The sequence below is a fragment of the Lissotriton vulgaris genome, chromosome 3_1 (genome assembly GCF_964263255.1).
Source record: "Lissotriton vulgaris chromosome 3_1, aLisVul1.2, whole genome shotgun sequence".
Lineage (NCBI taxonomy): Eukaryota > Metazoa > Chordata > Amphibia > Caudata > Salamandridae > Lissotriton > Lissotriton vulgaris.
In genome coordinates this window covers 469,046,809-469,073,177 of record NC_141689.1, presented here as the reverse complement: position 1 = coordinate 469,073,177, position 26,369 = coordinate 469,046,809, and the positions used below count along the sequence as shown (strand labels likewise).

Here is a 26,369-nt window from a genome sequence, read left to right as displayed (position 1 = left end):
TGTAAGAGTGAAATGTCCAGCTAACTATAACGTCCCTGAAACCTATGGTTTTTTTCAGTGAATTTCTGAGGTTTTTTAAATGCTAATTTAGAACTATGACATCCCTATGAAGTCCCCTTGAATTCTGAAGGTCCCTGGTGGCAAAGTGCAACAGACCTGCGTTTCAGATAGGTGCTCTGAGGCCACGCCTCTTTAAATACACCACGCTGCAAACGCAGCTTCTGGTGCACTGCTGCTCAGAGGATGAAGTCCACTTGTGTCTTGAGGTCCTCACGACACAAGAGGCCCTCATCGCCCTAGCAGCAGTGCACCAGAAGCCATGTTTGCAGAGTGGTGTAAAAAGGGGTGTTGCCTCCGCGCACCTCTCTGCAACGCAGCCCTGTGGCTTAAATCGCTCCACTTGGCGCATATGCACTGTGGTGCAGGGAGGGGGGCCGGTCCTGATGTGACGAGTGCGCAAACGAGCCCTGTGGCGCGTTTTAAGTTGGGTGACTAAGTCTCCTTGAATCCTGAGGGTCCCTGAGGGCCAACTAGCCCACCAGCTGCCTACAGTAAGCGCCACAGAGCTGAGTTGAAGAGTGGTATAAAAAGGGGGCGTGGCCTTGGACCACCACTCTGCAACGCAGCTCCCTGGAGCTTACTGGAGGTACCTGGTGGGCTAGTTGGCCCCCCAAGGACAATGAGGATTGAAGGGGACTTAATACTCCAACTCAAACCACGCCACAGGGCGCGTTTGCACACTTGTCAAATCAGGCCATGCCCCCTCCCAGCACCACTGTGCAAACGCACCCCCTGGTGGGTTGTAAATTGGGTCCTGATGGTCCCACTAGCCCACCAGGTACCTCCAGTAAGCGCCACAGAGCTGTGCTTGCAGAGTGGTGTAAAAAGGGGCGAGGCCTCGGACCACCTCGCTGCAAGGCAGCCCTGTGGCGTATACTGGAGGTGCCTGGTGGGCTAGTTGGCCCCTAGGAACCCCCAGTATTAAAGGGGAATTAATTCCCCATTTCAAAACGCGTCACAGGGCGCGTTTGCAGGGTGTTGCTGAGAGGGGGTGGGGCCTCCGGCACGATGGCGGTCTTTTTTTTTTGTAGAAGGGGGGCTGTGTGGCCCCTCTTCTTTTTTTTGCACTGGGGACCCCATCCTCCAGGACCTGACCACTTTGTAAAAAAAAATTAAAAATCCGAACAGAAACGGGGGCCGTGTGGCCCCCCTCCTGTGGCCAATTCTGGCCCCGGGGACCCCATCCCCCGGGGCAAGGCCACATATATGTATTTATTTAAGGAGGGGGGCTGCGAGGCCCCCCTCCTGAGGCCTCTATTGGCCCTAGGGACTACATCCCCCGGCGCCGGCCCTTTCCATTGGGGACTGTAGGGGAAGCCCCAATGCTCCCACGGTCCCGCCGGCTCCCCGCCTCCTGCGGGAGCCGGCATTGCTTTTCCACACGGGGAGCTGCTGACATGCAGCTCCCCGTATAGAAAAGCAATCTGCTTTGGATTTTGGAAGAGAGAGCAGGTTTCCCTGCTCTCACTTCCAAAATCCAAAGCAAGTTTGCTATGACAGGGCGGGAGCCGCATGGCTCTCTGACTGGGCAGGAGCCGCATGGCCCCCGTCCTGCCATAGCAAACAGCAGTGTCCTGGGGGTAGGCACTGTGAGGCTCTGCTGATTGGCTCTCGGGTGTCTGTCAACATTCCAAACAGTCCGGAGCGGCCGCCATCTTGTGTCTCGGTAGAATCGAGACACAAGAGGTGGCAAAAACAAAGGGGGAAATGACCAAAAGGGGGCAGAGTAGACCCCCCTGACCCCCTAGGTTTGATGTGGGGGCCATAAAAGGGCCCCGCGGGGCAAAACATTTTTTTTTATTTGCGCGGGGGGAGCGCCCGGTACGCGCACCGGGGAGCGTACTGGGGAGCGTACCATAGGGAAAAAAGAATGACAGAGTTTTTAAAAAATGTAGCTTTTTTTATAAATTGGAGGTAGTTCTAAAAAGAACTGTTTTTTTTCTTCTTTTTGTTCTTTTATATTTTTTTTATTGTTTTTTTGAACATTTTGTACTTTTTTGGCTTTTATGAACAATTTTATATTTTTTTAGTTATTTTTATGGGGAGAAACAAAAAACAGGGAATTGTAAACGGCTCAACTGGAGCAAAAAAAAATCTGGAAAAAATTAAGGTTTTTTGGGGCAATTGTGGTTGTCACCAGCACGGTTGATGAGTTTTATGCTTTGCTCACCATAGGTAATTGTTTTACCACAAAATATACAACTGATTTTGTATTGTCCAAACTGGGGTTGTATGTTTGGGACCATCTCCCTTGTCTGTGGACCCGATGGAGTGGGTTGCTTACTTTTGGAGGTGCTGGGTGAAGATTGGGGAGGGTTTCTGGCCAGTTCTCTGACCTCTGCCGCAGCATAGTTGTTAGGGTGCCGGCGTTGCATGTGGCGAATCATGGTGTTATTGCCAAAAGAGTACTTTTTGTTAGGGTTCCCCCTTGAAAGTTCAGTGCCACAGATTAGGCAAGTAACCCTTGGCGCATTTACTTTTTTGAGGTCCTTTGGGATTGAAAAAACTCCCAGATAATGTGCTGCTTTGGCCTATATGGGGTATTATCTTCTGGCAGGAACCTCCTCCTCTCCTCCTCCTCCTCTTCTTCATCTCCACCACTGTGGTGTTGTGGTGGTCCTCTTGGTGGTGGTGGTGGCGGCGGAGATGCTCCTGCTGCTGCTGCTACTGAAGCCATTTCTGAGTACAAATTAGTAATAGCTCTGGAAACAGTACAAAGTGAGAATGAGGAAAAAAGGTGTGGGCTTTCATCATTTGGAAAAAAATACTGTTCTGAACCAATGAAAAGTGTTATTTTCAGGTCACATGACACGACACGCTTACGCTACGCGCCCCGGGGAGCTTACGTAGCGCGATCGTATGCGCTCGGTGCTTCCGATGCGCTTACGCCATGCGTATCACGCGGGCGCGGGTACGCGATACGTCACAATGATGTTTTCGTTCGCGGCAATAGCGCAAACGTGACGCTCACCGGTACGCGCACCGGGGCGCGCCGCAAGACTGCGCTTTCCGGTGCGCACACCGGTACGCGCACCTGGAGCGCTCCAGGGCAAAAAAAACAAAAAAAATGAATATACATAAAAAAATAGTATTACATAAATATACAATATAGGATTCATTATAAAACATTATATTTGATAGCAATAGAAATTTGCTATTAAAAAACCTTTGAAATTCACTGAAAAAAACATAGGTTTGAGGCCCTATATATAGTTAGGAATTAGCATTTACAAAACCTATGAAATTCACAGAAAAAAACCATAGGTTTCACACCAGTTATAGTTAGGAATTAGCATTTAAAAATCCTATTACATTCACTGAAAAAAACATAGGTTTGACACCAGTTATAGTTAGCTGGAAATTTTGCTGACATAAAACCATTGAAATTCCCACGTTATAGTTAGTTGGACTCACTATAACTTGCGCGCCTGCAATGCACTGCTGATGACGTCACATATTACATCACTCATGACATGGTCAGTGACATCACTGATGACACCATCCTTGTGACAGAGTGACAGACCTCCTTTCAGTGTAATGTAACCCTTGAAACACATATTCAAAAATAGAAACAAAAATTTTCAAAAAAATAGAGATACCCATACCAGTTACAACAACCAATTCAGTAATACCACCATCTATATACACATCCACTCATTCACCAACAGTTCTATATAGTCACTCATACATATACTCACTCATCATATGTAGTGAAACACCTATACATCCTGTTACACACCGACAGTCATCCAAAAGTTACTCACACACATAATCGCACATGCAAATAAACTATTGAACATCCATTTATTTGCATAAACAGCTATACACACACTACCACCTTACTTCTAAGGAAACTTACACATACTTACTCTCTTAAACAATCACTTATAGAAACACATACTTATTTAAACAGGAACTCTTTCAATCTCTCACTCTCACATATACTCACTTATATACATCAATACTCACATATACTAGATTAAAACATATGTAGTTACTGATAAAGACACTAGTGAGACAGTCATTCACTCACTAACACACACATATACACACTCATCCACCCATACAGTCGTGCACATATGCTGTCTTCAAAACACATACAGTGAGTCAGTCATTGATGCATCTATGTGCTAAGTAACACCCCCACCAAACCATACAGACACTCTAATAACCCATATACACACACATGTAGCTACTCACCAACCCATGCAGCCACTTATACACAAAGTGAAACACAGATACAAACATTTAAATATTTAAACAATACTCGCTAATATATGTATTCACTAAGATACACTTAATAAGCCAGTTAACCAATCATTTTTAAAAAAAAAAACATCCATTAAGACACTTATTTAAACATTCATTCTTCCATCGACCTTTACATATACATATATAAAACATATTTATTTTTCAGAAAAACACACATTCACTGGATGATGTAATCAGTGATGTCATGAGTGATGTCCCTGACCATGTCATGAGTGATGTAATATGTGACGTCATCAGCAGTGCATTGCAGGCGCGCAAGTTATAGTGAGTCCAACTATAACTGGTGTCAAACCTATGGTTTTTTCAGTGAATATATATATATATATATATATATATATACGATTTTATTAGGCCTAAGTAAAAAGAAAACGCTGGCAAACCCTCAGCCTGGCAGAAGTCCTGTCCTACCCGTGGAAGAGAACTGCCTGCCATATACTTGTCTGCCTGGCAGTCTTCAAAGCCATCAGCGGCCCATCCTTAAGTGTAGAGAGTCCCCCGACATGGAGTCCCTGCCAGGCTGAGGAAAGGTCAGCCTAGCAGGAACTCTTTATGTTCAGGCCAGGCAGCCAGGCGCTGTACATGAGAACTGAACTTTGCAGGGCTGAAGATGTCACAGCTCCTGTAGCATGTTTGTATGTATGAATGTATGTGCATATGTGAGAGCTTGATGTGAGTGGATGTATGCACGAGTGAATGCATGGATGTGTGTGCATGAGTGGCTCCCACACCGGCATTACCGTTTCCCAATACTTAAACCACACAGGCCAACAATTGGAAGCCCACGCAACAAAGTAAATTGTCCCGGATATGCGTGAAGTTTCTTCCTGGACTTGATGTATATTTTTGATTCATTTTTTGCATGGTACTCCAGACAATAACAATTAGCAGACGGATGCCCCGCTCCAAATAGGGTGTTATTTAGAGGCCTTGTGGCTCCTGGCTTGAGAGTTTATCACCGAAGAGACATATAAAGCTCTGCTGTCAGAAACATGGGATTACTCCCATCACTAAATTAGGGAGAGACCCTGCAGGTTTAGTGTGGTGAGATTCCGGTCAGTGTGTGGCTGTGCTTCCACTCCCTTAAACCCACAATGATGGCCTTAGTAGTTTGTGAATTTTCACTTTTTTCTCTTTATTTGTTAGTATTTATTTATTTTGCTTTAAAATCAATCTATACACTTCAGGCTTCTATTATTAATTTCCAGGCACGGATCAGGCACTACGTAAGTTATGTAACGGTTTCCCTGAAAGAAATGTGTCTCAGTTGGGTTTCAACTGCTGCTCACTCATTGTTTAAAGAATCTATAAGATTATATTCGGGACTGGTTGCGAAAGACCTGCTGTGGGCCTATTTTCACAAACTTACAGGGGATTAGAGCCCATCCATTGGTAGACTTTATTCTGACTCTCATTTGCTTGCTTCTTATGTGATGGCAATCCTCTATCTTGCGTTTGCCACCCCAACCTCCCCCATGTCCCCTTCAAACATAGCCTCTTTTTCATCTTCTTTGCTGGCTGGCTTGTGTCCTTCCACTGTTCACTTCTAAGCAACTCCGTGTTTTTCCTTTTGTTTAAGGACTCGGTCAGTGCTTGTGTTTTCCTGCTCCTTCCCCCTTGTGCTGTGCACCTGTGCTCTGTATTTGGTGTCTCTCTCTCGTGACTCCTTGCTCTCACTTTCCAGTGTACTTTTCATCCAGCGCCTTACATGTCTACCTTGTATGCTTCCCTGCCCCTGTGTTGCTGTCTTCCTCATGCCCCTGCCAACTCCCAACTGCTTTACAAAACCCACTCCTCAATTGCCTTCAATATCTCCCATTAATTTTTTAGGTCGATCCTAGAGCAGTGCATGCGCTGTTTGCTCGACTTTTAGTAAAGGGTAAAAAAAGTGCTACCTACAAGAGGCTTTTGCTGGCCTGAAGCTTGTGTGCACGCGCGCAGCCACCATCTGTCTCCTCTGTCACGGGTCATTAAGTTACTTTCCCCTCTGCCTCCGTCCGATAATTTTCGGTCCAATCACTTTAACTTTCACTCTCCTGGCTTGGCTTGTTTTTTCCTGTTTACCGAATTGTTGTTTCAGAAAGCTTTACCTTTTATTTTTTCCCGGCAACAATCATGCTTATGGTTTCCCTTTAAGCGTGTGATGCTGTTGTTTACTCCCATTCCACAAGATGGCAGTAGAGAACTATTCCTTTTATGTTAAAAAAGTGTAGGCCATTTTCCAGCAGTCTTCACATTTTAGCTACGACGTAGTCCAGTAATGCCCGTATCATTAACAATTCTATATACCTCCCACAAAATATCCCAACCTACTGCGTGCTAAAACGCCAAGTTAATTAAAAATCTATGCACACAAAAGTTGTGGACCAGGCATATTTGAAATAAAAAAATAACTTAAATGCCTGCGGTGTTATTAACACCTTGGCTGCTATGGGGTTTTCCCCTCCGGTGCTGGAAAGTGATATTTTCCATTGTTCATGACAAGGTCAACTCGTCAAACGCACAGCACAGGTAACACCCATGACGAGCTGACCTTGTAATGAGCATGGAAGGGGTTAAGAATACCAACAGCCATTTTTGCCATTATAGAAATTGACAAATACAACAAGAAACGCTGTCAGTTCTTAATGTCTTAAAGATAATGGCTTGTGAAAATATTACTGTAAGTTATCACTGGTGTGTTGTTTGGTCACGCTACGCTACCAGGTCATTTCCGGTAATATCACTATTACTCTGGAGAAAAAAACTGTCCTGTGAACAGATCACCAAACGTGTTTACCACTCTGGATCGTTAGGATGTTCTACGTTACACATAGCTCTCCCATAGGAGCTGGTGTGGTAAAGCCTCGAGTAAAAGTAGTAATGGAAGCAGCTGCTTGAGTCGACGTGCCTAACCACAAAGGCTGCCGCTGGGCAGGCTGTAGAAACAGTTCCAGCTCTGCTGCACCACAGACGGAGAGGGCCATTATTAGCAAACCATTTTGAGCCGATCCGTAGAGAAGAAGCCTGTATCAAAGTGCTTGTCCCCGCTCCCCATGCACAAGCCACTCTAGATGTGCTGAGGCCCACTGGTAGTAGCAGCTGGCATTTGTAAGTGGGGAGAGCTTAAGAGCACAAACTTTGGTGTGTGAGGGTAGGCCCAGGGAGATTCGGGTTGTGGTCTTGGGAGGTGATTATTTTAGCAAGCATTGGCAATGCCAATAGGTCTGGCTTAAGAACACACTTTCAAACCAGATCTAAAAATCAACCTACGATAATGACTGCCCTCCTGTCATTTGGGCTGCTGCCAGAGAAAATACCCCCAAAAATTGTTATCTAAGTAACTTTAATAGCTTTGCAATGCCAATTGTGTGCTCCTGAAGGGCCAAGCTCAGACAACTAGGTAAACAAAATAATCACAGCCGTGCGGAGGGCAAGCACTTTTTTTGTGGAAGCACACAACCTCTATCCAATCAAAACATGTACTCCTGGCTCCCAACATGTGGGCGGAGCTAAAGCCCCTCTCCTCGTGATTCTCACATAATTGTCTGGCGACAGCAGCGCTGTCAAGCCAGACCATAAAAAATGGTTAAAATGTTGCATTTTCCATCACAATTTTTAGAATAAATTGACCAAACACATGGTGACATGCATTTATGCAGCACCTGCTCCCCTTCATGAACACCACATTCCTACACAGTTGGTTGAGTGTAGCTCCTCCCCTCTTTTTCAAAGGTGGGAACCATGAAAGACAGCAGGACACACCTAAGATGTCCTTAGGTTCATCCTACAAGGAAGGACCAGACCCAAAACAATAAAGCTCAAGATCAAACATAGCCACTGATCTAAGGACTTAAATTACTGACGTCCCTCCCTACCATCAGTGTGATCAACAGGTCCAAAGTTCAGACTCCCAACCAGCGCACTGTGGGCGGTAAGGTAACAAACTGGTGCTTTACAAGATATCTTAATGAATAAAGAAATAAAGCACGAAGCCTGCAGCCCTTTCTTGTGTCTGTATTTCTCATTCTTTACACAATATTTCTCTATTTATCCACCGGAAGTCCACACGTGCTAATATATCAGAAGAGAGAAGTGGGAGATTAAAACAAGCATTGGCATAGCCAATAGGTCTCGCATTAAGTGTTTAGCCATGCAACAGTTGGTGTTGTTGCACCAAGGATATTCTGCTGCATAACTAAATACTTATAGGGTCAAAAAGCGAGACCTATTGGCTATGCCAATGCTTGTTTAAATATTTTGTTTAAATATATATTTGGGGAGGATCCAACATGAAATTGCTGCAGGTATTCCAGAAAAGCGCTGTCACGCGCTTACATTAAAAAACAAATTTAGTAGCCAATCTTGGTGGAGCCAGCCATCTTAGAGCTGTCAATGAAAAAATGAGAAAATGCCACCTGCTTCCTGCTACAGAATTTTTTTTGTTTGCAATACTGAAAGGATTTCATTTTGCAATATTAAACCGCACCCGCTGAAAGGATTTGTTTTTACTGATGCTGGTCAACTTTGGCAAACAGAATTGGCAAAGACTGAAGGTTCCAAAGGAACGACCAACTGACTGTCAGTGCTTGTTTCAATTTGTAATTGCACTGCTGAGAGTATTGATGGCTTTTCATTATTTCAACTGTTTGCTAACAATCTGTGATGTGTGGCTGTGACTTGCCTACAGTTCGATTTCGATTAGCGGACATACTCTATGCAGTTTTGTTTCGGAGTGTGAAAGAACACATGAGTACAGTGTTATTATGTGCAGGTCATTTTAAGGTCTCGCCTACGCGATGCATAGAAGACCTTTAGCCGTCATGCAGCTCTTTTTCAAAGCACATACTCGTGCTTGTGGCGGCATATGCCTTGCAGGAGTGCACAGTGGCACGCCACGGATACACTCACGCACCGCATTGCTTTTAAATATCAGCCTTATATCTGCATTATTTTAAAATATCAACATCACTCCTGTTAACTTTGCTACATTTTCTTGCCCCGATGAGCTGTCCCACTGCATGAAATGCTACGGCAGTACTTAGAAACCCTACGAGTTAGTATTTGCTTGTCTAAGTAGTTAATTTTTTTAAATTTTGTGTTCTTGTGATCGCTATTTTTAAAATACTTAGTCAGTTCGATAGAAGTCTCCTTAAGGAATTAATTTTGACCACTTTTTTTTCAAACCCGTTCCAGTCCTTACATCACAAGGTCTGCCTCGATGCGAGACATGATGTGCCAATCCTGTACTACACAATGTTCATTTTCGGCGCATTGTCCTCCTCTGCCTCTGTTCATTCTTCTTCCCTCGACGACACCCCACACTCCGTCTCTCTTCATTCTCTTATCCGGTGTTCACCCACTGTTTTCAATACCCTGGCTCCTCCATGTTTTTTTTCATTCTTCCACTCCCCTGTCTCCCTGGAATCAGTAAGTAGCTCTCCTTCCTGTCGGAGAACACTTACAGACGTCATGATCGCACACAATTTCAGAAACATCATCTTTGTGAATTGATTTCTCCAAGGGGAAACTTGAAGTGAGGCTCACACTCAGTGATAGAAATTGTGGTTTAGATTTTGCATCTCACATCCCGTTAGTGAAGCTGTATCACTCTCCATCGCCTCCCCCATCCCCTGCCTGCTGCCTGGCATCCCTCGTCCCATCGCTCAGGCTTGTTGCCCAAACGTAGGTAAAGTTTTGCACTGTGCCCACTCATCGACTGGCCCCGCCTATAACTTTCAATTCAGACATTACTACCGGGCGTAGGGCTGCAGGGCACAGGGTATTATGTTTCCAAGCACCGGCGCCTTACATTCAGGGGTGTAACCGAGTCCGCGTACACCCCACAGTAGAGTGGGGGTACCCACACATTACATTTCAGAGGGGATGACCTGGACCCTGCTGCCTGCCTGTAAAAAATTCAAAGACAAATGCAACTTAGAAGTTGAAGCCAGCTGGCCAACCACAGGTCACAGGTCACCTGCGGGTTATTTCAACGCATTTGTGCCCTATGCTCACATGATCACAAACCAGGTGATGAAGGATGCATTATTGTAATGGTATTTTTTGTTTTTCAGAATCTGCAGCCCAGAAGAAGGTGCTTGGCAGTTACCCTGTGTCCCATGGTCCAATGAAAACGTGTTCTTTGCTCTTTCAAAGGAAATAGGTTGGAGCAGTTCCCCTCACAACCCAGTAATGGCAGCAGAGCGGCATGGACACAGCAATGACATCTGCCTGCTGTGTGGGAGGGAGACAACTGCTTGAGTCCACTCACTAGCACTCAGGCCAGACACATAATGCCAGACTGGACTCTACAATTTTCACATTTTATTCAAGTAGATGAGCTGTCTGCTTCTATTTCCATATAGCTTACTTTGATAAGACTATGGCACAGACCACCTAGGACTGGGTTTGTTTGGGTTATTGGGAGTAGAAAGTCATGGGCCTTGATCGACTGGGAGAAAGTAAAGCAGCAATTTACCTTTTCTTTGCACTGTCAACAAGCATTGGCCTAGCCAGTAGGTCTCGTCTTTGGGACCTTAAAGGTGTTTAGCCATGCAACAGTTGATGTTGCACCAAGGATATTGTGCTGCATAACTAAATACTTATAAGGTCCCAAAAGCGAGACCTATTGGCTATGCTAATGCTTGTTTTTCTCAGTGCAGCATTCATTGGTAAGAGTAAGAACTTGCTGGGTATCTGGTCCTGTGTGCCGAAAGCCTGTTCAGCTCAGATGAAAGCAAGTGCCCTCTCAACTCCTTGGAAACTTGTCCGTGCGTTTGTTCGTTCTGATGATGCGGGGTGTGTTCGGTGCCAGCTATGGATCCGTTCCTTCATTGCTGATCTGACGATGTGACGGAGAAAAAGTTTTTTGCAGCCAGAGCATATGCTATCGTGATAAATTACAGACAAGCCTGGTCGGAATGGCCGTGTGTGGGATGTTGGTGGTAAACCGTGATAAGGTTTTAACATAAGGGAGAAAACGGTTTCCATGGCAAAAGTAAATAATTATAGTAATGCTAGAAAAATGTGTAACTGAGCAAGATGCCGTTGCTCTTTAGTGCCTGTGTTAGGATCAGACAATATACCACCATAAGGAGTGGACGTGCTCTGCATAGCTTTGTTTCTTTGAACCTTTAATCTAAAGAATGCGTCACACAAAAGAGGAGAGATAATTTACTGAAGTGGTGTATCTGTCAAACCTTCTCTGACTCTAGGACACATACTGCCTGCCACTGAACCCTGCATGGATTTTATAAACAACCAAGTAGTTGTTTACCTTCATTTCTCAACTGAGTGATGATTGCATTCTTGCTTCTTTATTATAAAAAATGTAAACTTGCTCTTTGGAGAAGAGGGGAGAAGTAACGACATGACAGCAGTTTCCAAAGGCGATCACCAACTCCCACCAGATATTTTTGGGGTGAGCAGTCATTCTAAAAGATAATTTATTTACTGTGATCTGACAGGTGTTTTCAGATACAACACTTAACATGAGGTAAAATAGATATTTTTTCTTTGCCGTTAATCATAACTTCCTGCCCACGCTGACTCGACCAAGAAAAACATTTAGGTTTCAATCTTTCAATAGCTGTAAAATCGACCATTAGGTGCTTCCGGGCTACTTGAAATGTATGTGTGCTGGGCTTTTGCAAGTGTTATCCTGACTGGGCAGTTAACAGTATTACCTCAGTGCTTGCAGTAAGGCCACTCAGATCCTTGTAATAGTTGCACACAGCAAGCTTTGGAATACGGTCCATTTTGGAATCCCTTTTTCGGCATTTCATCAATTAGATATGCAAACAATAACAGCTGATTCCATTTTATCATTTTTTGTGTGATTTCACCAGAAAGGGCATGCAAAAGGCTGTAAATATGCATTCACCCTCAAACGAACTAAAAAAAGATGTCTCACATGGAGAATGATTTAATTCTCTGCTGCAGCACAAAGAAACCAAATGTGTATTCAACCTAACACTTTCATCGTACTAGGCACATTTCATTATTAAGAAATGCGTTACTTACCTGTAACAGCAGTTATCCAGTATTGGTGTCTTTCATAGATTCACATGCCTGAATCATTCCCCGTCGTCGAGACGGGAGCCACCGGTAAATAAAAAAGTAATGTCCTATAGACATACATAGAGAAAATAGGCCTAAGGGCCTCCCCTTAGTAGCCTTTCTTTGTCCTTATGTAAAAAGGACCAAACTCTCACAGTCAGCCAATCAGCTCCGACCTCCCTCTAGAACCTTCCTGGGAAGAGCCTCAGTCCCTCAGATTTTCGTACGCACCCAGCTAGGTTGGCGTAATATTGTCCGAGAGGGATGTGAGTCCTTCCAGGGGAGGCGGGAGGGTTGCATGTGAATCTATGAAAGACACCAATACTGGATAACTGCTGTTACAGGTAAGTAACGCATTTCTTATCCAGTATTTGGGTGTCTTTCATAGATTCACATGCCTGAATCAGAATAGCTAGCAGTTAGATATGCACATTTGTGAAGTAATGTCGCTCTGCAGTCATGTTAGACAATGCATATATTATCACATAACATGGAATGATAGCATAAGTAAAATACCACAAGAGCAAAGAACGTGCATACCTGGATGGCGGGATGTAGGAAGGCTCACCTCACTGAAAGAGATGGCGAAGCACCGCCTGGCCCACTGCCGCATCCTTCTGAAGTTCGATATCCAGGCAGTAGTGTCTGGAGAAAGTGTGCGGTGACTTCCAGGTCGCCGCTCTGCATATGTCCAAGATTGTCACCCCAGCGAACAGTGCTGCTGACGTGGACATCGCCCTGGTGGAGTGAGCAGTAACATGATCAGTCAAAGGCCGTCCGGCCTTGTTGTGGCAGAATGCAATCGCCGAGGAGATCCATCTCGAGATGCTTTGTTTCGTGAGAGGCAGGCCCATTCTTGGACTGCTGTATGCCACGAACAGTTGTGAAGATTTCCTGATAGCCTTAGTTTTATCCAGGTAGAACTTTAGGCATCGTTGGAGATCCAAAGAATGCAGTGCCCTTTCTGCTGCTGTGGAAGGGTTCGCAAAGAAGGACCTAAGGACAATTGGTTCATTGAGATGAAAGTCCGAGGGCACCTTTGGTATGAATTTAGGGTTCGGTCTCAGCACAACTCTGTCCTGTCTGAACTGCATATATGGTTCCTGAATGGACAAAGCATGCAGCTCGCTTACTCTCCTGGCCGATGTTAAAGCGAGCAAGAGCGCCGTTTTCCAGGAGATGTATTTAATAGATGCTCGATGAATGGGTTCAACAGACGTCTCATGAGTTGGTTGAGTACTAGATTCAGTTGCCATGTCGGAGGGACTTTCCGAGGCCTTGGAAAGGATCTGTAGAGCCCCTTCAGGAATTGCTTGACTAGCCTATTTGACCACAGAGAAGGTCCCGTGAAAGTTCTGGTGAACCTAGAGACAGCAGCCAGGTGAACCTTAATGGATGCATGTGCCAGTCCTGATTGTGCTAAATGTAGAAGGTATGGCAATATCTGTTCAGGGGTGACAGCGAGTGGTCGCAGGCCCTGGTCTGAACACCAAAGGCAGAACCTTTTCCACTTGAGAGAGTAGGTTTTGTTTCTACTGTCCGCTCTCGCTTTCGCCAGGACATCCCTGCAGTCATGTGGGATATTTAGGTCACAGAACTCTGTGCTCAGGAGCCAGGCCGGTAACCTGAGCGATTGCAGGTTCGGGTGTTGCACCTGCCCGTTGGACATTGTCAGCAGGTTCGGGTGCCGCTTCAGAGGAATCGGTGTCCTGATGGAGAGGTGATGAAGATCCGAGAACCAGTCCTGCCTCGGCCAGAACGGGGCAATTAGGATCAGGGTACAAGGCTCCGCCTTCATCTTCCTGAGAACCCTGGGAATCATCAGAAATGGTAGAAAAGCGTACGCAAATACGCTGAACCAACCGATGGAGAAAACATTTCCGAGTGACCTTGGTTGGGGACGCCAGCTTGCGTAGTTTGGGCATTTGGCGTTCTCCTTGGTGGCAAACAGGTCGATTCCTGGGGCCCCCCATCCTGAGAATATGTGATCCAGCGTACTCTTGTCGAGCTCCCATTCGTGGGAGAGGGATTTCTGTCGGCTTAGGGCGTCGGCAATGGTGTTGTCCTCGCTCGGGACATAGTCCGCCCTGAGCGTGATCCCATGGAGTACAAGCCAGTTCCAGATCTTTTGCGACTCGCGTGATAGAGTGAGCGAACGCGTTCCTCCCTGTCTGTTGAGATAGTGCATCGTCGTGGTGTTGTCCGTTCTGACGAGCACCTGGGAGTTCTGGATGCGTGGTAAAAAGGCATGTAGTGCTAGATACACAGCCCTTAGTTCCCGAAGATTGATATGGAGTTGCTTCTCCTGAATTGTCCATTTGCCGCTTATTTGGAGATCCTGGAGGACAGCTCCCCAGCCTTCCAGGGGTGCATCTGTGGTGATCACCAGAGGTGCTGCTGGAAGTAGGAATGGCAGTCCTATAGACAGATTCCTGTGATTTCTCCACCATTCCAGGCTCTTGGATATTTGTGGTGTTATCTTCACAATGTCCTCGAAAGAACCTGTACTCTGTGTCCATTGGTTCGTGAGGGCTTCTTGCAATGGGCGCATCCTGAGTCTGCAGTGAGGGATGATGAGTATACAAGAAGACATCATTCCTAGGAGAGATTTGTAGGTTCGAACTCTTAGGGACTTCCTTGATGCCACAGCCGTGGCCAGAGATATTATCCTGTTTTTCCTGTCCCTTGAAGAAAATGCCCTTGCGCATTCCGTGTTCAAGGTCGCCCCGAGGAAGGTGATGTTTCTTGTCGGGGTCATGCAGGATTTCTCGTGATTGAGAGTCATCCTAGCTGGTGAAAGAGATTGGTGCAGGCGTTGGAGGATTTGGTCGAGTCTGCAGCTGAAGGTGCCGTTACCAGCCAGTCGTCGAGGTAGGGGAAGACTTGGTGACCCCTTTGACGCAGGAAAGCTGCCACAGGTGAAAGGCACTTGGTGAAAATCCGCGGTGCCGATTTGAGGCCAAACGGTAGGACTTTGAATTGGTAGTGCTGCCCTGCCACCTCGAATCTCAGGAATTTTCTGTGCCCCTTGAGAATCGGGATGTGGTAGTAGGCATCCTGGAGATCCAAAGATGTCATAAAATCTCCTTTTTCCAGTATGCCTAGTATTTCTTGGATCGTCACCATCCTGAACGACTGACTCTTCAGGAAAGAGTTTAGTGCTTTGAGGTCTAGTATGGGCCTCCACTCTTTCTCCTTCTTGCGTATAAGAAAGAAGCGGGAATAGAATCCTTTCCCTCTTTGAGACGAATGAACTTGCTCGATCGCTCCTTTCTTCAACATCGCAGATATTTCCTGGAGCAGCAGGCGTAGATGTTTGTGCGGAAGCCTGCGGGGAGGGGTTGCTCCAGCCAACTGGCGGAACCTTGTCATTGCGATATCCATCGCGCAATCTATAGTTTCTGACGCCGATTCTCCACCATCTAGCAGAATCCTCTTTGGATGAATCTGGCAATTCCGACAGGTATGTGGCTATGTGTGCCCACAATTGTCTATGATAGCGTCCCAAGAGCGCTAGGGCATTCGCGGCCTTTACCATCATTGCCGACATTGAGGAAAACCTGTTCCCAATGTTGTCCACTCTTTTTTCCCCCCTTATCAGGAGGAAGCGACAAAGGGGCCGAAGGATTCCTGGAGTTCTTCTGGGTCGTCTATGTCACTACGCAGTCCGGCTTAGGATATCCTGTTAAACACGCCAGTGCTGTATCTGGCGCCCTATACCCCTTCTGACTATAGGTAATCGATAATCGTTAATGACCTTAATGCTTTCTTGAGAGGTTCTATGAAGTCATACAAGAAGATGTCCTGTTCTTGAGAGGCAATTGAGATCTTAAAACGTTGAGCAGCCTTCTCTACCACCTTATAAGAGATTCCAGAATTGTCAGAATTTCCCTCGTCGACGAGCCAGTTGACGAGATCGCAGTCATAGACTATGCCGTCGTAGACGAGCAGTCATAGACGAGGCCGTCGTAGACGACGCCATAGACGATCCATCGTAGACGAGCCATCTTAGATGAGGCTGTCGTAGACGAGGCCATCATAGACGAGGCCATCATAGACGAGGCCATCATAGACGAGGCCATCATAGACGAGGCCCTCATAGACGAGGCCCTCATAGACGAGGCCCTCATAGACGAGGCCATCATAGACGAGGCCATCATAGACGAGGCCATCATAGACGAGGCCATCATAGACAAGGCCCTCATAGACGAGGCCCTCAGACGAGGCCCTCATAGACAAGGCCCTCATAGACGAGGCCCTCATAGACGAGGCCATCATAGACGAGGCCATCATAGACGAGGCCATCATAGACGAGGCCATCATAGACTAGGCCATCATAGACGAGGCCATCATAGACTAGGCCATCATAGACTAGGCCATCATAGACTAGGCCATCATAGACTAGGCCACCATAGACGAGGCCACCATAGACGAGGCCACCATAGAGGAGGCCACCATAGACGAGGCCATCATAGACGAGGCCATCATAGACGAGGCCATCATAGACGAGGTCATCATAGACGAGGTCATCATAGACGAGGGCCTCGTCGACGCCGTAGACAGGCCGTCATAGCCGAGCAGTCATAGACGAGGTCGTTGATGGCGATGCCCTCGTAGACGAGCCATCGAAGACGAGCCCTCGTAGATGAATCCATCGTAGACGAGGCCATCGTAGACGAGGTCAACGTAGACGAGGCCAACGTAGACGAGGCCAACGTCAACGCCGTAGACAGGCCGTCGTAGACGAGCAGTCATAGACGAGCCATCGTAGACAAGCCATCGTAGATGAGGCCATCGTAGACAAGCCATCGTAGATGAGGCCATAGTAGACAAGCCATCGTAGATGACGCCATCATAGATGAGGCCATCATAGATGAGGCCCTCATAGACGAGCAGTCATAGACGAGGCCGTCGTCGACGCTCTCGTCGTCAACGAGCCGTCGTCGACGAGCCATCGTAGACGAGCCATCGTAGAAGAGGCCATCGTAGAAGAGGCCATCATAGATGAGGCCATCGTAGATGAGGCCATCATAGATGAGGCCATCATAGATGAGGCCATCATAGATGAGGCCATCGTCGACGCCATAGACGAGGCCGCCATAGACGAGGCCGTCGTCGACGAGCCCGTCGTCGACGAGCCGTCGTCGACGAGCCGTCGTATACGAGCCGTCGTAGACGAGGCCATCGTAGACGAGGCCATCATAGATGAGGCCATCATAGATGAGGCCATCGTCGACGCCATAGACTAGGCCGTCGTAGACGAGCCATCGTAGACGAGCCAGTGTAGACGAGCCGTCATAGACGAGCCATCGTAGACGAGCCATCGTAGACGAGCCATTGTAGATGAGCCGTCGTAGACAAGACCATCGTAGACGAGGCCATCGTAGACGAGGTTGGCTTCTTAGTCTTTACCTCAGACGGTATAGAAGACGCCCTTCTGAAGGGTCCTATGACCAGAGGAGGTGATTTTGACGGCTCAGAAGTCGTCTTTTTTACATGATATTTCTCCAAAAGCCAGACCTTTACTCTCCTTTTCCACAGAGTGAGGAGATTTTGAAGGACTGTGCCCAGAAGACCCATGAGTGGTCTTTTTGAGGGCCTTCTCAGGACGTTCCCCTGAGGAATGAGTCTGAGGAGATTCTCTTCTCTTTTGAGGTCTCCTAAACGTTGAGGACAACGCCTCATCTCGGTCACTGGAGAAAATAAAAAACCTCCTTTCTGGTCTTAGTGTCTCAAAAACTTACTTGAGAAAGTGTGACAGACTTTCAGTCCTCGGCCTCCAGTATAGACAGTAAATGCAGTCGGTGTGAGGATCAGAGCAGAGCAACCTCTTCCTTACCAGACCTTCTTTAAAGAATGTATTTGAAGATAATCCATAGTAGAAAAGAATCCTTGACAACAAAGTCATTTAATGAAGTGAAAAAACACAGAATCTGAGCAGAGCTCAGAGGAGACTCCCTTAGCACAACGTGCGGTAGAAAATCTGAGGGACTGAGGCTCCTCCCAGGAAGGTTCTAGAGGGAGGTCGGAGCTGATTGGCTGACTGTGAGAGTTTGGTCCTTTTTTACATAAGGACAAAGAAAGGCTACTAAGGGGAGGCCCTTAGGCCTATTTTCTCTATGTATGTCTATAGGACATTACTTTTTTATTTACCGGAGGCTCCCGTCTCGACGACGGGGAATGATTCAGGCATGTGAATCTATGAAAGACACCCAAATACTGGATAATCCTCAGTTTCACAAAATTCTCAATAATTTCCTTTATTTCTACAAGCCATACATCAAAGAGTGAACGCTCAAAAGGTTCAGTTCAAGCAAGCACCAGCTCAAGAAATATGGCACTTGAAGTGGCTGACGGTGACGGCAACAGGTAACTTGCAGAAAGACCACAGAACGGCAGTAGTGTTAAGAAGAAAGGACGTTGACAGAGTACAGGAAAACAGCAAGAACATAACATTTCATTTTCGAACAACGTCCGGCCCTCCAGAACAAATCCCTCAACTACTTTTCAACAGAATAGAATAGAATCATTTATTGTACAGTTAATTAAAACTCACAATATTAAAAACTTCCATTATTAAAAAACATTTAAGCCTAGTTTAACATTTATGGTGTAAGAATAAGAAAAAGAAGGTGTTTTACACTCTATAAAATCATAAAAGTCTCAATTGCATTTTGGTATAGTCATTTCTAAGTTTGTAAAGTCAATGTGCCTCAATATGCCAGGCGTGATTGTGACTTGGCAAGTGACTTAGCGGACTGTCCTTTGTTGGATTGAAGTGCTGTTGCTTACTGTACTTTAGTTGAACCATGTGGCTAACTCGTGAGTCTTCTGGCCACTACATCAAAATACTTTGTTAGTCTGCAATTTAACTGAATCTCTTCAGGATTAAAGCACAGCATCACAGCTTGCCTGCAACTTGTTATGCCCTTTTGGATCCATAAAACTCGAAATAAGGAGCGCCTTATGTCCTTCAGGTTTGGGCAGGTGCAGATTACATGTATTCGGTCCTCTTTCCCTGTTCTGCAAAGACGGCAACGGTGTTAACAATGACAATAGAGCATCCAGGGTACAAGGCAATAATGTCTACACTTATCTAAAGTTTGGTCTCATGTGTTCAAAGGATCTGGGTGCCAAGAACCTGAAGCCACATACCCCTAGGCTTCCAAGGGTATATACCCCACATTTTGCAACAACACAATGGTTCAGCACTCTCAACAAAAACAATAATAAACAAATGAAAATTTTCAGAATCCGTTCAGTAGGGCTTAAATTGCTTTATTCTTTTTCTTCATGCAAAGTGTAGCCAACGCGTTTCGTCCAAAAGGACTTCTTCAGGGCTACAAAGTAAGTGTACAAAATACATATATTACATACTGCTATTTACAAGTTTAAAACACATACATGGGTAGACAATAATTACAAATGCAATCCTTGTCCTCTATGCATAAAACCATATTTACACCAAATGTATTAACCCAAATCACCAACTAACGGATTTTCTTACATATTTTCTATATTAGCTGCAAAGGATACCAGAAAAAACGATTTCTTAGTATAAATGAGGGAAAAGAAGAACCGGATCTTGATAAGGATAAGGAAAGTTCCAATACACAAAACCTTTTACATTAACATTTGACCTTACATTTTTCCTATATCTCTTGCAAAGAATGCTGGAAAAACTAGTTTCCTATTATGTTCCCTTTGTTTTCTAGCCGCAACAAAGATAATGCATAAATCTGGGGGTGTCCCGGTTGTAGTACAGGATCAATTGATATATTGATTTGTTGATGTGTGGCTCAATAATGGATCCACAATATATGTAACCACTGAGAATCCACAAAAAAGTCTGGGCCCACTATATATATATATATTTTTGTTGTATGGTACAACTCCTTTAATAATAGAGCCTCAAAACTGCCATGGATTCTCTGCTAATCAATAGAGCCATGCTCGGTAACAATAGGCAATAAAAAATTGCTTATATTATTGACTTCTCATTTAAGCCTGTTTAGCTTAGGACTATACATTGTTTTCACTTTTTATAAAGGGGGACCACAGAGATTGGACGTGAAATACAGAACTTTTTTGAAAAACTCTTTTCCTGGTTAACTACAGAAGTAAATATATGGAGGATACTAAATAAATAATAGTAAGTTATGTTGGGTGTTAATCTCAATCTATTGTGCAACTATATAAACTATGAAGGTCGAAATGAACAAAGGAGATTGTTCTTTCTGTAATAGGTGGCCATCCCCGGGTATCCACTGGATCAATGGATAATACATCCTATGAATAAAAATGTTCATCTTGCAAAAACTAACCATCGACATAGTCTTATTACTTTATGGTAAGCAAATAGAATGCTCAAAAATTTACCATAAATAGCTCTTCCATTAGGAAAGGTCCACTGTGAATGATAAAAATATTGTGTATAGGGACTTTTCTTATCCCTATTAAGTTCAAGCTCTTCCCTTCCCTCATTCATAATAGGAAACTAGTTTTTCCAGCATTCTTTGCAACAGATATAGGAAAAATGTAAGGTCAAATTTTAATGTAAAAGGTTTTGTGTATAGGAACTTTCCTTATCCTTATCAAGATCAGGTTCTTCTTTTCCCTCATTTATACTAAGAAATCATTTTTTCTGGTATCCTTTGCAGCTAATATAGAAAATATGTAAGAAAATCCGTTAGTAGGTGATTTGGGTTAATACGTTCGGTGTAAATATGTTTTTTAAATCTATGCATAGAGGACAAGGATTGCATTTGTAATTATGGTCTATCCATGTATGTGTTTTAAACGTGTAAATAGCAGTATGTAATATATGTATTTTGTACACTTATTTTGTAGCCCTGAAGAAGTCCTTTTAGACGAAACGCGTTGGCTACGCTTTGCATGAAGAAAAAGAATGAAGCAATTTAAGCCCTGCTGAACGGATTCTGAAAATGTTCATTTGTTTATTATTGTTTTTGTTGAGAGTGCTGAACCATTGTGACGGCAACAGTGTTATTCTGCTCCCCCTTTCCAAGGTGCCAGATGGGGTAGTATTGGTAGGATGCAGAGGCTCAAATTTAAAAATGTGCTTTTTCTCATCTGCGTGAGGCCCATTTTCAGGTATTCCTGCGGCTTAAGAGCTTTATAATCTTTCAGCACTGTCCATCCATGAGCCCTCTTAGCTAGAATTTCTTTGTCATCTATATCATTTTGGTTACTTTTTTACCACTTTTTTGAAACTTTGGATGTCTGTGGATGACTCCCAGAGATTTGTTAATCCCAGGTTCTCCAGTGATTCTTTTAGATACTTCCTGGCGGGTGAGTTCTCTCGGGTAGACCGTTCGGTCCAGAGGTGGGCGTTTAAGGATCCTGGCTCGACGCCTCTGATTTTGCGCCAGCTTGTTATATAGGCGCCTCTTCTCTCCAGCGTTTGTCTCTAGAGACCAAATTCTAGGCAGATTTGGGCAGGGGAGACGTAACGGCAGATGGAAGATTGCCCTGTATGCTCGACTAATAGTTTTGTCCAGAGCAGTGGCGTCTTTCCCTTGCATGGGTTCGCTGCCGTATGTGTGCATTGGCTGTAAGCGTGCTCTAATCACCTGTAGAAGGGGATCCAGTGACCGGTCGGGGAGAACTTCCTTCAGGGGCTTCATTGAGAGATAGAATGTTGTGCCCTTCTGACGGATAGCCTCTAGTTGGTGTTTAAACAAACCTCTACTGTCTAAAAGTACACCTAGATATTTGTAAGTGGCTACGTAGTCTAGCCTCTGTCCGTCCAGGAACCATGCAAATTTCTTTGTTTTATTATAATTCACTGACATGACTTTTGGTTTGTTTAAATTAATCTTCAGTGCATTATTTATTGAGAATTTGTTGGTGGTGTCCAGGAGATGTTGAAATCCAATGGGGGACCGGCTAATTAGTACCGGGTCGTCTGCATATCAAAGATTTGATAGAGGGATGTCTCCCAGCCACAGAGCATGCGATTTGGTTTTCTCCAATTATCCAGGCAGATCTGCGAGAAAAAGATTAAACAGCATGGGGGCTAGGACGCATCCTTGTTTTAGACCTTTGGTGGTATTGATTCTCCTTGAAAGGTGCGTCCCAGATCCCAGTTTAATCTTGACCCAAGTGTTGGTATGTAGTAGTATCAGCTGTTGTAGAAGTGGCCCCGGAATCCCCCCTTTTTCCAGCTTCTGCCAGAGTTTGCTACGTGCTACATGGTCAAACGCAGCGCTGTAATCTATAAAGCATAGAAATAGCGAGCTCTTCGCTGTTTTTATCACGTCTGTCAGTAGAGTTAGCTCCATAATATTGGTTGTTGTACCCTGACCTGTACAGAATCCGGTTTGGTTTACTGGGGTGATGTGCTTTAGGGTTGCCCAGGATGTTAGTTCCTCCAAGAGGAGTCCTGCATAGTACTTTGCTTCTGTATCGATTAGGGCAATAAGTCGATGGTTACTTGGATGGCTCCTTTCACCCTGCTTCCGCTGACGGCCTCATCACAGCTCCTCTTATCTTGCCCGAAGTGGATGGTCCTCAAAGAACAGGTTCCCCACTCAATCCACATGCTACTCTCATGCTCAACCTAGCATGAGAGCAGCGCAAAGATTGGTCTGAGCGGCCTTGTTTGTAGCTCAGACAGTGCCTGAGAGCCTGTGGCTTTTATCCAACTAGGCTGTGCAACATAGTTAGGTTGAAGAAGCATAAGTGTGCATGTCTGTTTGCTGGCCTAAGACGACCGGCAAAAGTGACATGCGCACTTATAAGTGCGCACTACTCCTCCGCCCTGCCATGCCTGGCCCCGCTCCGCCCTATACTCATTGATTGCCCGGATTGTTGCTCAGACAGCAATAAATAAAATGATAATAGCATTGTGTTATTATTATTTTATTTATCATCTGATGGATCTGGGCAGTGGGGTGATGCTCCTCCGCCATTATGGAGGAGCCACCCCTGTGTTTGTTAATGCCTGCTAATTCTACGCTGAAAGTGTAAAGTTGGGCATAGAAAGGACAGCGGTTGGGGTCTTTACACATGAAAGGGTTGTTATTCCAGTGGCTTTAACTGGTTGAGCCGCTCTTGCCACTGCGGAGGTGCCCGTGATTGTTACGGGGTGACAGTGAAACCAGTTTACCACCTTTGCCGAGCCTCCGCAGCTGAGACATCTGCTACCTTCCATGATGTTGTAAGCTCAGTGTCAGAGACAATTTTACACGGAGTGCTTGTGCTTTTGTTTGAGTCCTGGGGATTTGATTTATTTGATAGCTTTGATGAGTCCGCCAGACACCAGAAGCGGATGTACATACCCTCATGCTGCAACCGCACAGGCTGGGCACACTGGTGCTGCGTGTGAGGCTTCTGCCTTAAAGTGTATTTCTCAATTCTGGTTTTATGCCTCACCCCTCTTTCCTTGCTTTCTTTGTTCGCTGGATTCTTTATTTCTCTAGATGTATTTCTAGTGGACAACCTACACATTCCCAGCTCCGTTTCTTACTGACTTCATGGGTGCGTATGGCTTAAGTCGTGCCCTGCAATTTCTTTAATCATCAGCACTTCTGTCACTCTTTTCTGTCATTTTGTTTCGCCGTTTTACAAATTATTATTTTGTGTGTGTTTATTTTGTGTCCTTTGTTTCTATCTGACTGTCTCTCTCGCCTTTCAGACACCCTGTTCGGCTCTCTTTATTTGTCCTTCATGTTGTTCTTCCTTTTCCAGAGCACAGGACCTGTAAGTGCCAGGGCTGTTTATATGAACTGTCAGTCCGCCCCATGGTACAGTTTCCAAGCAGGTACATGCCAGCATTTTATTTATTTTGTTTGGCACATCACTACTATTTCTCCTACTGAATCAACACATCCCTGCGTGTATAGATGTGAAATCTGAAACCCTAAAGTTAATACATGTTTCTACTCTTTCTATTTGTACTTCCTCCTACACTGTCTTCCAGCCTAAAGGGCTCTCTGATCTCAGAACATATAATTTTCCCCAATATTGTACTAACTGTATCTTCTGAATATTTCACCCGTAATAAGCATGCTATTCTTTTTGGATTGTGAAAGAGGTTGTTACTGTGTATTTACTAAGGGAGAGCACAGGCTGGCAGTAAGGAAGTAATCTGGATGATACTTCATGTCTCAGAATATAATAAAAAAAAGACCGAAAGCAATACGTGGACTGCATACAAGCGCTTATGTAGGAGTTATTTTAGTCCTAAAATGTTACATTTTCAACTTTTACGTAATTTCCTCTTAAAAGTCAATAGTAGTACGAACATTTGTCTGATTCTGCTGCAACATACCTCCTAGTTGTTACCAATGCTATAAATGATCACTTCAACATTAAAGACAACAAAACTACATGTGTTGTTCCCCAAAGCTGCCATGTATAATAATAGTGTCTGCACTGGATACACAGAACTGGCTTGGGGTGGCTTGCCTTTTCAAGTGTCTTTCCAGGTTGTTCTTCAGACACAGGCTTTTTGAGCAAAGGGATGCACCTTACAGCAAGGTAATCACCATACTGGTGCACGCACAACAGTGGCACAAAGAGGTGTGAGCTATCTACTCCTGGCTATGAACAATCAAATAGATGGTGATTAGAAAAGTATTAAAAGGCTGGTTTCACTTAAAGCATCCTTCACACTCTGAACATGAGTGGCTGATGCCCCTCTTTTCATCCCTACCATCAACAAAATGGCAGTGCAACAGGAACATTATTCAGGTGCTCCTCTCAGAAAGAGAACCACATTGAATTTCTATAGGAACCTAGTCTCCTTTGTCCCTACTTTAGTGTCTAGGTCTCCTCTCTCCTGCTTCAGGAATGCCAGCAATACACTTTTACTGTCATGGAAAACAAACGCATATCCGTCTTGTGCACTGGAACAGGCCAGGGACTTCCAAAATGAAACCCACAGCTCTCTATTACTCTGCATCCCTTAAACTTGCAATGCATATACAACACTGGCCACATACACACACATGCGTAACATATACTTGGAATGTTAGCTTTAAGTACCTTGCATATTAGCAGTTGCTCTGAGGTGCCATAGAAATAACCTAGAATGGGAGTACTCTACAATAGAAATCTAATATCTGACAGCACCTTGATAAGATGCTCTCAGCCAATGCCAAATAACTCAATTTTATTGAGAAAGTTAAGAATAAAATAAACTTTAATAAGGATTAGTGAGAGAAGATCATTACATGGGACATTTTTATTTTTTTGCACCAAATCCTACTTGAAATGTGTACAGACCCAGTACCAAGTTTGCCATACTCCAGACTATGTTTAAAAGGGCTACCCTAGGGTTGGGGTACAGCAGGCAAGTTCTCTTAGTTTAAGACTGAGACGTTTTAAGCTATCTGCCCTGACTTTGCCGACCTATATGTAATGGTTCTTTCTTTCTGCAGCTCACACCCTCAGGTTGCTTTCTACAGCTTACGTCCTAACATTGCTTCCTACCTCAGAAAGTCTTCTCCCACGGTACCCTTAAAACCCTGCATGAAAACAAGGACCTTGACACTGAATGCCTTCTATGTCTGAGTATAGCCTGCTCTCAGTCTCATGCCGGTCTGCCTTAATATCCCTTACTGTAATTCTGTAAAAGACTGACACCACATTGCATAGATCACAACCTCTGCTACTTTAAAACCCTATTCCTGCAACCTAACATTACCTAACCTCCGCCAGCCTATTCATTTCACCAACCATTTACCTGAAACCACACAGCCTCCGCTGATGAACATACTTAACTGATAATAATTAAAATGTACCTCCAGATTTCTCTTCCATTTGTTGCATATCATTTTCTTCTTTCCTTTGCTTTGCTGCAATAAGTTCACGTTTTAGCTGACGAGCTTCTTTCCGCAGTTCTTCACTAAAAGAGAACAAATGTATAATTTTAAAAAGTTTCTGTGCACATTTTTACACCTAATCCCCATATGTACTTAATCAACTCAGGAGAAGCTTTTAATCAGAGGATACCCATTTAGAGCTCAGGATGC

The 26,369-nt window shown here is 44.7% G+C and overlaps 1 protein-coding gene across 1 annotated transcript in view; it reads right to left on the bottom strand.

Moving 5' to 3' along the window:
• CWC27 (CWC27 spliceosome associated cyclophilin) overlaps positions 1–26,369 on the bottom strand; it is a 1,011,903-nt gene that overhangs the window by 321,900 nt on the left and 663,634 nt on the right. Inside the window, exon 11 of the mRNA XM_086960691.1 lies at positions 26,139–26,242. Within this exon, the coding sequence (XP_086816817.1) occupies positions 26,139–26,242 (104 nt within the window). The remainder of the gene's footprint in view (positions 1–26,138; positions 26,243–26,369) is intronic.